The sequence below is a fragment of the Cucurbita pepo genome, chromosome LG05 (assembly GCF_002806865.2).
Source record: "Cucurbita pepo subsp. pepo cultivar mu-cu-16 chromosome LG05, ASM280686v2, whole genome shotgun sequence".
Lineage (NCBI taxonomy): Eukaryota > Viridiplantae > Streptophyta > Magnoliopsida > Cucurbitales > Cucurbitaceae > Cucurbita > Cucurbita pepo.
Window position 1 is genome coordinate 6,783,996 of NC_036642.1, and position 15,024 is coordinate 6,799,019.

Below are 15,024 nucleotides of genomic sequence, written 5' to 3' on the forward strand. Positions count from 1 at the left end.
GAAAGTTTGACTTTCGATGTTCAAAAAACTCGATAACCCAATTTTTTTTATTAACCTAACCCAATCAGTGCGATTTTGGTTGGGTTATGACGTTATTTAGGTTGGATTGAGTTCAAATAAATGAAAACTCTACCAAGGTTTCGGATAGTTGAACGAAATCAATTATAAAAATAATTTTTAACTATTTGAAAGATAATTTTTCAAAACTAATTTTAGGAACTAAAATTTTAATGTTATTAAAAACAAAATTTTGAAAAAATGATACGAACAACCCAATAGAATCAAATCCAATAAATTTATAGTTTTATTCATTATTTAATAAAAGTTGTTTGGACTCAAATTTTTTATATTCCGAACAATTAAATTGGGTCAAGTTCTCAACTTGACCCAATCTAACCCACAAACACCCCCTTCCTTACGACGTTACATATGGCTAAATCTCATAAAATGAACCGGTCGATCTCGTTGGGTCCCATGACTAAACTTCTACAAATGATGCAACAAAAGATGGGTGCATTCCATATCCTCGTACCTATAGATCAATACAGTTGTTTCTCTTATCAACGACTACAACGGTTTTGAAAGTTATATGCTTATAAGGATGTGATAGTAGTTGTATAACAATGTGCTCGATTAGCACTGATTATCTACACGTGCAAGAGATTTGGCGTTAAGGGAGGTCGTCGTTAAGCTACTATATTCAAAATCGAACTCTATTTTCATAAATTCTCTTGTTTTCATATTTCCAATTAAAATTTTAAATATTTTTCAATTTAAAAAAAATCAATATTTTTCATTTTTAATAAACAAGAAAAACATTGTTTTTGTTTAATTAATAATATTAAAAGAAATATATATACACTCTTCGCGGATCGTCATTCGGGCCCAACTTGGGCCTGATTCTAAGAAACCGTCAGGAGCTTGGCCCAATTTAATCGGCCCAATGTAATCGGCCCAATTTAACCGGCCCATTAAGGCACTGCATCCAAATCCAAATCCAACCCAGATAATCCAGACGCATATCGGCGGGTCCGGTCGATTTACTGGAATTACAATCAGATTACGCAGCGCAAAGCTATCCTGCCGGCAAGAAATCACTTGGAAACGACGGCGCAAACGGCAAGAGAACCATGACAGTTCTGTAGCTTCTCCTATTTATCGATTTTCGGGATTGAACAGTGAAGAGATGGAGCTTTAGCTTCATCACTGTGCATTGTAGTTCATCGTATAAACCCCTCGCTTAAACCCTGAGGAACCTTTAAAAACCAATTCCATTTCAATTTTCAGCTTATCTTCCAATATCCGAACTCAATTTCTTCGAATATGGATGTTTCAACCCGTTTCAGACCGAACAAGCTTGTCTCTCCGTCGACTTCGTTCGTCCAAGGGTCTCGAAATGGCATTCTTTTCACTATACCAGCCTGGCGCCGGGCTAAGTACTCCCGCCAGAGGACGAAATTTCGAGTTCTAGGATCCGCTGATGGTAATGGAGGTGACGGGTCTCCTTGGGGAAGTTTCAGTAGGTCAGTTCGTCGCGGCTCCGAGAGGTTCTGGTTGACTTTTGGCGAGTCTTTGAGAAAGGAAACTGGGTTTGATTTGAAAAATACTGATGTGAAGTTGGCTGAGATTTTTGGGAAGGCTAATGAACGGCTAGATAATATAGGAGCTGAACTGGAGAGGTTTAAGACTGAAAAATGGCCGGAGTTTGTAAACTGGAACAGTTGGGAGCGTTGGAAGGTAATCTTTCAATTTAATCTAATCTTCTTTGTTTTAAAGAAACTCTTCGTGAAATATTATCTTGTGGGTCTGGTTCGTAATTCGTAAGGACGTTAGGGTGGATGATTGACTCATTCCATACGAGAAATAATCATAGGAAATTCTTTGATAACACGGATTCCTATTTCTGAATGATATCCCATGATCATGACAATTGGGATAATCTCGTGAAACCATTTCATAGAAGTTCATTGATATCTTCTTTTTATAAAGCAACTCGACTTCGATTCTTGAATAATCCACATCACTTCTGCTTCTATTGTAACAAAAGATTCCCTTTTTATGTGGATTATGTGGAAAAGGNGTCACTTCTACTTCTATTGTAACAAAAGATTCTCTCTTTACGTGAATGATGTGGAAAAGGTCTGTATCAATAATTATGATTTTACGTATGGACAATTCCTCAATTAAGCTGACTAAAAGAATAGTGCAAGATGATTTCAGCAAGTTCTGAGTCAGTTTAGTAATTGTTTGAAACTTCCTTATTGTTTGTGAAGAAAGAAAGCAGCTGTTCTTTCTTTTCCATTTGTACGGTGAACTATTAAGTTCCATTTTTTTTTTTATTGTTTAAAGCAATTTTATCTGCTAAAACGATGTTATCTACGAACATTTTGCTATCGAGTAGGTAATGAAGTTACATCAATTGAAAGAGAACTTCACATTTTGATTATGGAAAATGCTCAGGCGATTGAAATTTAAAATTATTCGCTATAGATTTCCTCAATTTCTATGCATCTGCCATTCTTTTTGAATAAGCTAGACAATGCTGTTGTCTTCTTCTTCTATGATTTCAGGATCTCAAGAACTGGGAGCCAAAACGAGTTGGTGCCTTGTTTCTCTTTGCTTTTGCTATAATTAGTTATTGTCAAAGAATTCATATGGTAGTTCGAGCACCTTTTGTAGACCGCGAAAGAAAACAGCTAACGGAGGCTTATATGGAGGCATTGATTCCTGAGCCATCTCCTTCTAATATTAGAAAGTGAGTTTCAGTTTATATTTTCCAACTGCCAAACCTTATATCAAGTAACAAACATACCTATACTTTCATGTGGCACATCAAATTCTGAATATTGTTGACTCTCTGCTGCCTATTTGTTATATAACAAAGCCAAAGTTGCACCATATGCATGCAGAAGTGTATGAGCTTCACGGTTATCTGATGAAGACAGAATATTAGAACTGTAATTGGTGCTGCATGATTCATTTATAATGAAGCCTAGGATTCATCAACGTGCATGTAAATACAAAATACATTAGATCATGTTAGTTAAAGGGTGAAAAAAGAAGTTAAGTTAAAGATATTGTCTCTGGGTATATAGATCAATATCAGTATCGAGTAATGATCTCTTTGCCTTTTTTCATCCTCTCCTTCAGCAAGGAGCTTGTTTTCAAGCTTCAATAAATGAAGATATATATATATTTGAAATCTAGTGTATTATTATTTTTATTTTTATAGTTCATAAATGTATGAAATTTACAGAAAGGGTGGATAATCCATGATGATGACAAAAAGCATTCCCAATTGATTAATAGGGACGCATAATTGTAGAAAGCAATGATTAGATTTTACATCAAGGTATAACATAATAATAAATAACAAGATGGAAGAACCCTAGGGGTGATCTTTTTCCAAGAAACTCTTTGGTTTCTTTACTTCCAAGAAACCCAAAGAAGGCTCGGGTGATGTGCATCCACAACAAAACCTTAGCATTCTTAAAGGGTGACCCAACAAAACAGTGTTGAGAAGGTCCTTCACATCTCTAGGAATAGCCAAATACCAACTGAATGAACTAAAAATACTGGTCCAAAACTTCCAAGCAAACGGACTGTTATGAAACACTTGGGATTTGATCTAACAACCTTGTTGAAGAACAAGACTTTTAGATCTAAATTATCCAAGAACCTAAAAAATGATAAGGAATCAACCCACAGGAAAGTTTTGGAATGGATTATCTTGATGATCAAGATTAAGAGTAAAGAAAACTCATTTCTAAACTCGTGATTCGAATCACTCCACAAGATAGCTTGATCAAGACTACTTGAATGACTTTAGCATGCAAATCTAAACACAAGAAATGCAAATGAACAAGGTCATGGCTTAAGAAGCATAATATGCTAACTTTCATTATAATATCCAAAATCTTCATACTTAAAAGCAACAACATGAATGACTATTATAATCTTGAAAATAAACCTTTGGTACCCTATGGTTAATTGAAAGGTTGTAACTTTCATGACCATCAATACCATAATGGTCACTTGCTAATTGTAACTTATAATCTTAAAGACAATTCTCTAAAACTTAAAAAATACAATAAAGCCTCCTTAAATCTAAACAACATATATGGATCTTGTCATTCACCATGAAATCTTTGTGGCATGATTAAGACACCTTATTTCGTATCAGAGACAATGTATGAATATGTGGTCTAGTATCATCCACCTTACACAAAGAACTCCACCCTGGGGAAATGGCCAAGAAAGGCATACACCTTTGGAGGACATCTTTGGTGCTGATGGCTCTATGAGACATTTCCCATAGAAAAAATTTGATCTTATTTGGGTATAGCCAAAAATGTCCCCAAAAAGTTCATGGAGTCACCCGGATAATAGAGACTTGGTAGAGAAGTGGCCACTTGGATTAAGAAGTCATCTTCATGTGTCTTCTGTTTGTGAGAGAACAATCAGCGCAAGGTCAAGGCTAAGATTGGCCCACTCCAAAGCGTCTTCATCTTTCAAATTCCTCCCAAGTCTAAGGGTTCCAAAAGCTGCTGTTGGTGTTTCAAACCTCTTTAATCACGACCTCTTTATAATGAGAAAGTCTGTAAAGGTGGGGTAACACAATGCCAAGGGGGGATTTTGAAATCTAATAGTAGTCAACCTAGCTTGAGACATTTTCACATTCTTTGTTCTGTAGCATAGGAAGAGTAAATTGACACAATACTTCTGTAATGTCAGTGAAATATTTCCTCTTTTAAATTTATTGGGAATCTTTCAGAAATTTACAGATTGAAGACGACCATCTTTGATTAGAAGTGCTGGAATTGATAGTGATTCATTTTGTTTGTTCTCAGCTAAATCCATTACCTTGCAAGTAACAATTGGCCTTTTTACTGAAATGTGCAGGTTTAAGAAAGGTTTATGGAGGAGAACTACGCCCAAAGGTCTGAAAATAAAGAAATTTATTGAAGGAACTGATGGGACCCTTGTTCAAGATTCTTCTTACGTTGGAGAAGATGCATGGGATGATGATTCGGAGCTTATACAAGATAATGTTAAGAAAGTTATTGACAGTGATGAAACATTTAAGGGTGATGAAAAGGAGAAGATAAAGGAACAGTTGGGGATATCAGGTAATGGTTTATCGATATCACTTGTTTTGGTTCGAAAACTTGTTTGATTTGAATCGATTTGTGTTCTTCTAGAGGATGAGCAGCCGTAATACTGAATCTTTTGTACAGGTTGGTTGTCAAGCACTCTAGTAGAACACTGTAAATCTAGACCCTATCCCAGCTAAAAAGCTATACAAAATTAAGCTATATTTTATTTAAAAATCTATCTGTCTCATGATACACTCAATTTTTTTATTCTTAGAAGCCCAAAACTTCTATACTTAATTGAACTAGTGCAGGACAAGAAGATACTGGAACTTGGCGCGAAAGGCTACAGATGTGGAAGGAAATCATTAGGAAAGAGAAGTTAGCTGAGGCTATGGATTCTCTCCGTGCTAAATATGTTCTTGAATTTGACATGAAAGAGGTTGAAAAGAGTCTTCGTAAGGATGTGGTAGAAAAAAAAACAGATTCGCAAGGAACAAGGGCACTTTGGATATCTAAGAGATGGTGGCGTTATCGACCTAAACTTCCTTACACATACTTTCTTGACAAACTTGATTGCTCTGAGGTACAATTATATGTTTTCCTATCTTGGCGATCTGACTTATTGGTGTCTGACAACTTTTAAATGCATTTTTTTCTGGGTTCTTAGTGTTCAGTTGCTTTTACTTCGTGTGCTTTTTTTTTATTTTTTATGTAAGCATAGAAAGAATATAAATTCTGATTAAAAAGTTGCTTATTTATTAACATACTGCATTTCTCTTTCACAACAATTTATATGGAAGCAGAACAAGATTGAGCATCAGTAACCAATATATCAGTTGCATTTGCAACAGAATGAAGTCTTAATGTTAGTAATAGCACAAACGAGTTCATTCTATTGTTCTCTCAAACAAAAATTCTTTTTTGGGCTCTACACAAGGTTATTCTACTTAATCTTATATTTAGCTGGTTTACTCTGATGCCGTGGATTGTCTTGGAACAGGTTGCTGCTGTTGTCTTCACGGAGGACTTGAAAAGATTGTACGTGACAATGAAAGATGGTTTTCCATTAGAATATACTGTAAGTTTATTGCTTGACCGCTATAGTGCCATGTGCTGTTTCCCCAAGTTTTAATTTTGTTTATTGTTCTTACTTTGGATAGGTTGATATTCCCCTTGATCCTCACTTGTTTGAGGCTATCACCAGTTCTGGAGCTGAAGTTGATCTCCTTCAGAAGCGTCAAATCCACTATTTTCTCAAAGTTCTGATTGCATTGCTGCCTGGAATACTGATCCTATTGGTTATTAGAGAGTCTGTTTTGCTTCTAAGTATTACTTCTAAGCGTTTTCTTTATAAAAAATACAACCAAATTTTTGACTTGGCGCATGCAGAAAACTTTATCCTGGTAAAGTTTAGGTTGTTTTCTTTTTGTTTGCACTTCATGTATTCTTTGTTTTCCTTGTCTAATGTTTCAACCAAGGTAATTTTTACTTGGCCAGCCAGCGGAGAATGTTGGTGAAACAACATCAATTCTCAAGGAAGTAATTTTGGGTGGTGATGTCTGGGATCTTCTTGATGAGTTGATGATTTATATGCAAAATCCTATGCAGTACTATGAAAAAGGGGTGCAGTTTGTGCGGGTAAACCTTTCCATTTCCTTCTTTTCCTTTTTCCATACAGGTGAAGCATGGGTTGTTCTGTTGCCCTGTTCTCTGAATCTGAAGAGATGATATTGACTTCTTAGTTTTTGGAAAAAAACAGGGTGTTCTCCTTTCTGGGCCGCCTGGTACGGGGAAGACACTTTTTGCAAGGACACTTGCCAGGAAAAGTGGGTTGCCGTTTGTGTTTGCATCAGGGGCAGAGTTCACAGATAGTGAAAAAAGTGGTGTAGCAAGGATCAATGAGATGTTTTCTATTGCAAGAAGAAATGTAAGCATGTTACTTGAAAACGTTTGTGTTTATTATATTATTATTTCATGATTCATGGTTGAGAAAATATTGGTTCCTTTTGAAAACTTCTCAATGGGCCTATTCCTTTCAAACTAATTTACTATCTCTCTCCCTCTGAACCAATTTACTTCAAATTTCTCTCTTTTTCTCCCTCTAACATGCAAGTCCTTTCATGAGTCGAATAATATGTATTCATGTTTAAAATAAAATGTCCCTTCCTTTTGAAGTGAATTACTAGAGCATTTTGTAATTTCAGTTAGATTTGATCCTTTTAGATTAGAGTTCTTTCTTCTAGAGACCTTTCTTGTAGCTAATGGGATTGTTTTTATGGGGATGGTTCTTTTTTATGCCCTAATATTTCCTTTCATTTTAGGCTTGAATTCTCATTAAAAAAAGAAAACCCTGAAGTATCTTGGGCCAACATCCAATATGCAAGATTATCTTATATCCATTTTGGTTTTTTATTCTGCAGTTTCTAAGTGCATTCCTTAAATTAGGGCTTATTTTCCTGTTTTTAACACTTCCTGCACTATGTTTTTTCTTCAACCTCTTGACAAGCGTCAAATAATGTTTTGTTCATTGACTAGGAAAAAATTGAGTTGATTGTAAATGCTGATGCTTTGAAAATTAGTTTGAGTGTGCTTGCAACAACCCTGTTAACAAAGAAATGTCTGAAGGTTCTTGAGTATGAAAAGTTAAAATTGTTATCTATAAAAGGCTATTTGACATTTCTTTGTGATTTTCTGTATTGTAATCATAACTGTGGCTTATTATGGAAGAGCTTATTATGGAAGAAAATTGTTACTCTTTGCTGTCCTATGCGCAGGCTCCATCGTTTGTTTTTGTGGATGAAATTGACGCTATTGCTGGAAGGCATGCAAGGAATGATCCAAGAAGAAGGGGAACCTTTGAGGCTTTTATTTCGCAACTTGATGGCGAGTTAGTGTTTCAATTAAATGCTAGAATATGGATATATTTTTCAGAGTACTTCTGAGGCCGTTTGACTTATCTTTCAGTTTTGCCAACTTAGGATTGCATAATAAAACGATGAGCATATCGGATGACCAAAATGGCTATGACTATGGTAGCATAAACGAGTGACCATAACACTAGCATAACACAACTAGTAAGTTAGGTGATTTCACTACCTTGCTAAGGTTTGGGTCTAGTTCAACCTACAATGGAAGGTGTTCTTGTATATGTTTTTTGTTGTGTGCCAACTTGAGGAGAGCTCAAAGGGTCAAAACATTATAAGAAGTTTTCTATGGTGTACCGTGGCCTCTAGGTTGTTTTCCTTTTATGCTCTGAGTATTAAGTTCTGTATAGTTTAGTCCAATTGATATCAGATGGGAATGGGAATTCAGTCATACGAACTAATATGGAAATCCTAGCTAGTTGAATCTAAGAACCCTTGTAGCGCGAGAGATGCAAATCCTTAGTTCACAAATGCAAAAACTCCTGAATCAATTTGATTTCATGATTCCAACTCTTGAAATTTTGATTTAACAACCTTATTGAATAATAAGAATTTTAGATCTAAATATCCAAGAACCTCAAAATAATAAGAAATCACTCAAAGGAAAGTAAGTTCTGGAGTACCTTGTTGATCGAATATTTCAAGGCAAGAACACTTGTTTGAGATTCAAATCACTCCACAAACAAAATTGATCAAAATTGATCAGGTCAAACTTGAATTATTCTAAACATGCAATCTAAAGTACATAGAATTGCAAAAAAACTTAGCCCTTTGCTTTCAATCTCTTGACCTTCCATGTGGCATTTCAAGAGTCGTAACCTTCATACTTTATGACCATAATTAGCCACCAGGTAAATGTAACCTTAAAGTAAATAAAAACCTTAAAAATACATTAAAAAAACACTATAACTCTAGATTATCATCCACAAAAATTTGTAACCATCCAAGAATAAATGAAGCTTGATTCTTCTTTAATGTGACATGAATTGTAATATCATGTGACGAGTTGAATAACATTTTCTTCACATTTTCCTTGAAGTTTATATTGCATGCTGTGGTTCATATCACAAACTTAGGGTTTGAAAGCATTTTTAACATTTCCTTCTTTCATTGATTAGTTTTACTATTGTCTGGTTATAATTAGGAAGGAAAAAACTGGTGTTGATCGGTTCTCACTTAGACAAGCTGTGATATTCATCTGTGCTACTAATAGGCCAGATGAGTTAGACCTTGAATTTGTTCGACCTGGACGCATTGATCGTCGTTTGTACATAGGGTTACCAGATGCAAAACAGAGAGTGAAAATATTTGGTGTGCACAGTGCTGGAAAGCCACTTGCAGAGGACGTTGATTTTGGGAAGGTAAACTTTGTGTCTTCTTTTTACAGACTGCTTTGCATCCTCTTGACTTGTCTATCTATGTTTCCAATGCACTAAATGAGAAAATTTGTAGTCAATTTTTGTAGGTAAAATTTACATGTAGTTCTGTAAAGATTCTCATTTCTTCCATTTGAATTATCATTTTTAGTTTAGTCCGTTCTATGTTCTTATTACATCTCCTGGAAAATTCAACATCGCCTCACTCGAAGTTTCTTTAAATATTTAACCTGTTTCTATAAGCTGAATAAGATTAGAATTCATCAAACTTTGAATTTTTGCACTATTTTGGAAAGGTGATGGAGAAGAAGTAAAACAATTATTGAAGAGGAAATAAGAACATTAAGATATGATTTCGATACATCTTTTTTTAGAACATATTTTGTTAGCATTGTTACTAGACATGGAAAAGCATCTGTTTTTCAGGGGCTGTAAACTTTTATACTACTTTAAAGAGGGTGTCGTATACTTTTACTATTCAGACGTTCATGATTTTAGAAGGAAGAATAACAATGATCTTCAATCCGAGTAGTATTGTTCAGTTGATTTCTTTAGTTGCTTTTTTTGTGTCTCGATACTTCATGTTATTTTTCTCTTCAAGGATCTAATTACTTTGGATTTTCACTTATCATCTCCACTGTCTTTTACTCAACAGCTTGTCTTCCGTACAGTTGGTTTTTCTGGAGCAGATATACAGAATCTTGTCAATGAGGCAGCAATAATGTCGGTACGCTTTTAATTTTGTCTCTCGAATAACATCCTTTTTGAGCAGAAAGAAAGCTTCTCTGGTTTTGAAGCATATTTCTGTAATTGGATAACACCTAATACCTGGAACGGTTCTTTCTTTATCCGATTAATACACCACACATCAAGAACAAAAGTTTGAGGGAAAACATAAATTACGAAGGATGAAATTAAGAATTTTTAGAATAGATGAACCACATACGTCATAATTCTTTTGACAAGCATTTTTTTTCTATGTTCTTATTTTTTTTTTTTTTAAAAAAAAGATCTTATATTTAGAGAGAGAGATAAAACATCCTCGGTCGGGCTCCCAGACTAAATACAAAAATCCCTTCTAATCAATGTAAAAAAGAAAGTTTTGTCAAAAAAAAAAAAAAAAAAGAAAAAAAGAAAGAAAGAAAGAAAGAAAGGTGTGTGTTATCTGTAGTGTCAGAAAACGTCTCGATGAAGTGTCGGATTTTGTTTTTACTCATCTTCTATTCCCCGATGTATGAAATCTGTTTGACTATTGTAAACGTCTCGATGGTTGCCAAATTGGCCTCTCAGAGATCATATGAATACGTGGAATCGTTTTGGTCGTTGCAACACCTTGTGTTTTTAGGTTCCTCGATTTAAGTTTTTTTTTCCTTTCCTCTTTAAGTGTACGAACACTCACACAAGTATCTTGCAGTTGTTTTGAAAGTTGTCACAAAGTATTTTATTTTATTATTATTTGTGTATTAACATTTCTCACTTCTTGGTATATACTATGTATACTTTTCACTTCTGATGTTTAATTTCGTCTCGATAATACTAGGTGAGGAAGGGACACTCCAAAATCAACCAGCAAGACATTGTTGATGTTCTAGATAAACAGTTGCTTGAGGGTATGGGTGTACTTCTCACCGAAGAAGAGCAACAGAGAAGTGAAGAAAGAGTATAAATCCCTATCTCTCTCTCTCTTTTACGTGTGTGTGTGTGTGGGGGGGGGGGGGGGGGNCTGTTCATAGTCTTATCATCGTTGGTATTGATAATATTACTTTTCGGTCACTGCGCAATAGGTGTCTATTGAGAAAAGGAGACTGCTGGCTGTACATGAAGCTGGTCATATACTATTAGCTCACTTGTTCCCTCGTTTTGATTGGCACGCCTTTTCTCAGCTTTTACCAGGGGGCAAGGTATAATTTCTAGCGTAGAAATTGAATTTCGCTGCCACTTAGTTTAGTTGGAAAGATTATCTATTAACCCGGTTTTCTTTTAATATTAGGAAACAGCAATTACCGTTTTCTTCCCTCGAGAAGATATGGTCGACCAAGGTTACACCACCTTTGGTTACATGAAAATGCAAATGGTGGTAGCTCACGGAGGGCGCTGCGCCGAACGTCTCATATTTGGTAATGACATAACCGACGGAGGAAAGGATGATCTAGAGAAAATAACGAAGGTCGGCCCTTAAACTTACAATTATTTTCTTACACTCGAGTTATTTTAAACTTGTCATAAAAGGTAGGAAGCTGGGCTTTTTTGCTTTGGTGTGAAGTACTTAAGTTATCTTCATTCAAATGGCAGGCAAGGAAATAATGTATAATTTTTTTTTATCTAAAACTAATCTTCTTCAATTACTTGTGTTTTCAGATTGCTCGGGAGATGGTAATCAGCCCTCAGAATTCAAGACTTGGGCTGGCTGCTTTAACCAAGAATATTGGGATGGTGGATCGACCCGATAATCCAGATGGAGAATTGATAAGATACAGGGTAATATTTTTCTCTAGTGAGTAAAGTGATGACAAAATAACCTCAATACTATTCACTTTTGATTATGTATCCTCCTCAATTAACTGGCTTATCTTTGCCCCGTTCTTGTGTCAGTGGGACGATCCACAAGTGATTCCGGCCAACATGACGCCCGAATTGTCTGAGCTGTTTTCCCGGGAGCTGGCAAGGGTATTTCTCGTCGCTTCAAATCGAGTCTATATGCATGACATGATTCACATCATTGCATCAATTTAACTTGTAGCTAGCATTAAAATAGTAGATGAAAATACAATATATTTGAATATCTTGCTAACATGCAAATATTTATAGCAAAAAGTGATTGGAAGGCTTATATCCATAACGTTTTAGGAATTTATATGATTGTTAGTATTGATAAGAAGGAGATCATACAGAGAAAAGTATGGGTTGGGTGCATACATAACCATGGATTTCCACCATGACCTCCAAATCAGAAACAAACCCGTGTACTATGCAATATACGGTCGATGTAGCCAATACTCTGTCTAAATCACAGTATACTTAACAGTCTGTCTGAAGTAGAAGTATGTTACAAGTTCCTTGGTATAAAATTAACCCTTGACTCGTTAAATATAGATAGAAAAAGAAAACCCGTGATCGTTCTTCAGAGTTCATCATTTGATATTTGAAAGATCTATATTTTCTGAAACTATGAGTACTTTTTCTGCAGTATATTGAAGAGACAGAGGAATTGGCGATGAATGGTCTGAGGGAAAACAGGCACATACTTGAGATGCTTACTGAGGAACTGCTGGAAAAGTCTAGAATAACTGGATTGGTATTAATATCTACTTTGCTTGCCTCCATCTGTAGTGCTATTAGTTCCCCTTAACCTCCCACAAAAGAAACACACATCGTCTTCCAGGCACACACGTGTACCGATATGTATAAATCCAGATTAATGGACCCCTGATTACTAAAGATGATTAGATGAAAAGGCTACTAGTTTCAATTAAACTGTGGAGCTAAATACAAAAAGTTTAGTTTAATCATTATTGTTTAGTGTTGGTACCAAGCTGGGAGCTTTTATTTTCATCTGTTCACTTTTTGAGTTTTGAACTGAACCCATTTTTATCTGATTGAGTTTTCATGGTATCACAAGTTGGATATACCTTATCATCCCTTTGTTCGCTCCTTCTTGTAGGAAGTTGAAGAGAAAATGAAGGGTCTGTCACCAGCCATGTTCGAGGACTTCATCAAGCCATTCCAAATAGACTTGGATGCGGTAAGTCTTCCTGTTTCTATTAACTAAATGTGGAGAGAGCCTACTTTTCCTTCACATGAGATCCCACGTCAATTGGGGAAGAGAACGAAGCATTCTTTATAAGAGTGTGAAAATCTCTTCCTAGCAAACACGTTTTAAAACCTGGAGAGAAAGCCCAAAGAGGACAATATCTGTTCGCGGTGGGTTTGAGCTGTTACAAATGATATCAGAGCTCAGACACTGGGTGGTGTGCCAGCAGCGAGGATGCTTGATACCAAAGGGGGTGGATTGTGAGATCCCACATCGATTGGAGAGAGGAACGAGTGCTAGTGAGGACGCTGGGCCTTGAAAGGGGTGGATTGTGAGATCCCACGTTAATTGGAGAGAATGAAACATTCTTTATAAGGGTGTTTCTCCCTAGTAAACGCGTTTTAAAACTTCGAGGAGAAGCCCAGAAAGGAAAGCCCAAAGATGACAATATCTACTAGCAGTGAGCTTGACTATTACAATTTATCACCGGTCTTGATCAATTCACACTCTAATTCTCTCTGGTATGAGGTTTAGGGCACCATCAAAGCAAAAGAATAAGAAACAATAGAAAAAACAAAAAAACATACTGATATTCATTTCTGTTGTGGTCTTTTGCCCAAGTCCTCTGCTTTCCCTTTATACTCACTTTCATTTGGGTATCATTTTTGCAATCAAAATCAAGAAATGATGCTAAACATAAGGGTTAAGTAAAGTTTGAGTTGGATATTTGTGTAGGAGGGAGCACTGCCTCATAAGGATAAACTGCGATACCAACCTCTAGACATATACCCCGCACCGCTGCACAGATGTTGAACGGGCTCACTGGTTTGACGATGCTGGATGCAATCAAGAGCCAAGGAGGAGCTAAGCCGAGGCCCCTGGTTTATTCAGTCTAAAATAACTGGTTGGCGCATCGCCCTCGCCCTCGCCCTCGCCCTTGCCCCCACCCTCGGCGCAGTAAGATCGAACCAATTGTGAAGCTCCTTGAGTATTGTTGGCTGAAGCATCAATGCTTAGCCATGAGAATGACATCTTTGTGTTGTATTCTTTATATATTTAACTGTTCTAATGTGTAAGATGCCTGCCATTAGTGCAATCAAACGTGTTTCATGAAATATAATCTCTGCCATCTTGATTGGTGCCATTTATGGAAATTTTCAATTGATCATTCCTCTAATTTTGTAACTTTATTTTACCTCTTAATTATATATATATATATAGACAATATCATACCATTGTGGAGAATCGTGATTCGATTTTTAACATAGTATCAAAGTCATACTCTAAACTTAGCCATGACAATAGAATCCTCAAATATCGAAAAAAGAATTGTGAGCTTCGAAGGTGTAGTCAAAAGTGACTAAAGTGTCGAACAAAGGGTATACTTTGTTCGACTAAGAAGAGGCTATTTGAGAGCTCCATAAACCTTGGGGGACGCGTATAGTGTACTCTGTTCAAAGGGAGGATTGTCAAGGATTATTGAGATTTGTTCAAAGGGAGGATTGTCAAGGATTATTGAGATTTGAGTCCCACGGTCGTTAATTTAGTGGAAGATCATGGGTATAAGTAAGGAATACTATCTCCATTGGTTTGAGGCTTTTGGGAAGATCAAAACAAAGTCATGAGAACTTATACTCAAAGTGGACAATATCATACCATTGTGGAGAGTCGTGATTCTATATGTTGGATCGGTATGGCAACCCTAGAGGGGGGGGTGAATAGGGTTTTAACGATAAAAGTGTTTAAACGTGATTAATTTTTCTAATGATGAAACTTTTTACAAATAAGTAAAAGATGATAATTACTATAACAAAGTAATTCAAGTCAAAACAATAATCAAGTAGAACATGCAATAAATCACAATAATAATTTTGAAA

General features: G+C 35.9%; 1 protein-coding gene across 1 annotated transcript; it reads left to right on the plus strand.

The window, feature by feature from the left end:
* The first annotated feature begins 1,029 nt into the window (after positions 1-1,029).
* On the plus strand, positions 1,030-14,295 carry LOC111795331 (ATP-dependent zinc metalloprotease FTSH 12, chloroplastic). Its single transcript, XM_023677683.1, has 19 exons — positions 1,030-1,737; positions 2,571-2,755; positions 4,903-5,129; positions 5,408-5,679; positions 6,097-6,174; positions 6,257-6,499; positions 6,594-6,734; positions 6,856-7,023; positions 7,871-7,983; positions 9,165-9,381; positions 10,052-10,123; positions 10,937-11,056; positions 11,181-11,297; positions 11,387-11,563; positions 11,755-11,874; positions 11,989-12,063; positions 12,584-12,691; positions 13,058-13,138; positions 13,883-14,295. The coding sequence occupies exons 1-19, from the start codon at positions 1,324-1,326 to the stop codon at positions 13,958-13,960; spliced, it is 3,006 nt and encodes a 1,001-aa protein (XP_023533451.1). The 5' UTR covers positions 1,030-1,323; the 3' UTR covers positions 13,961-14,295.
* Positions 14,296-15,024: the final 729 nt, after the last annotated feature.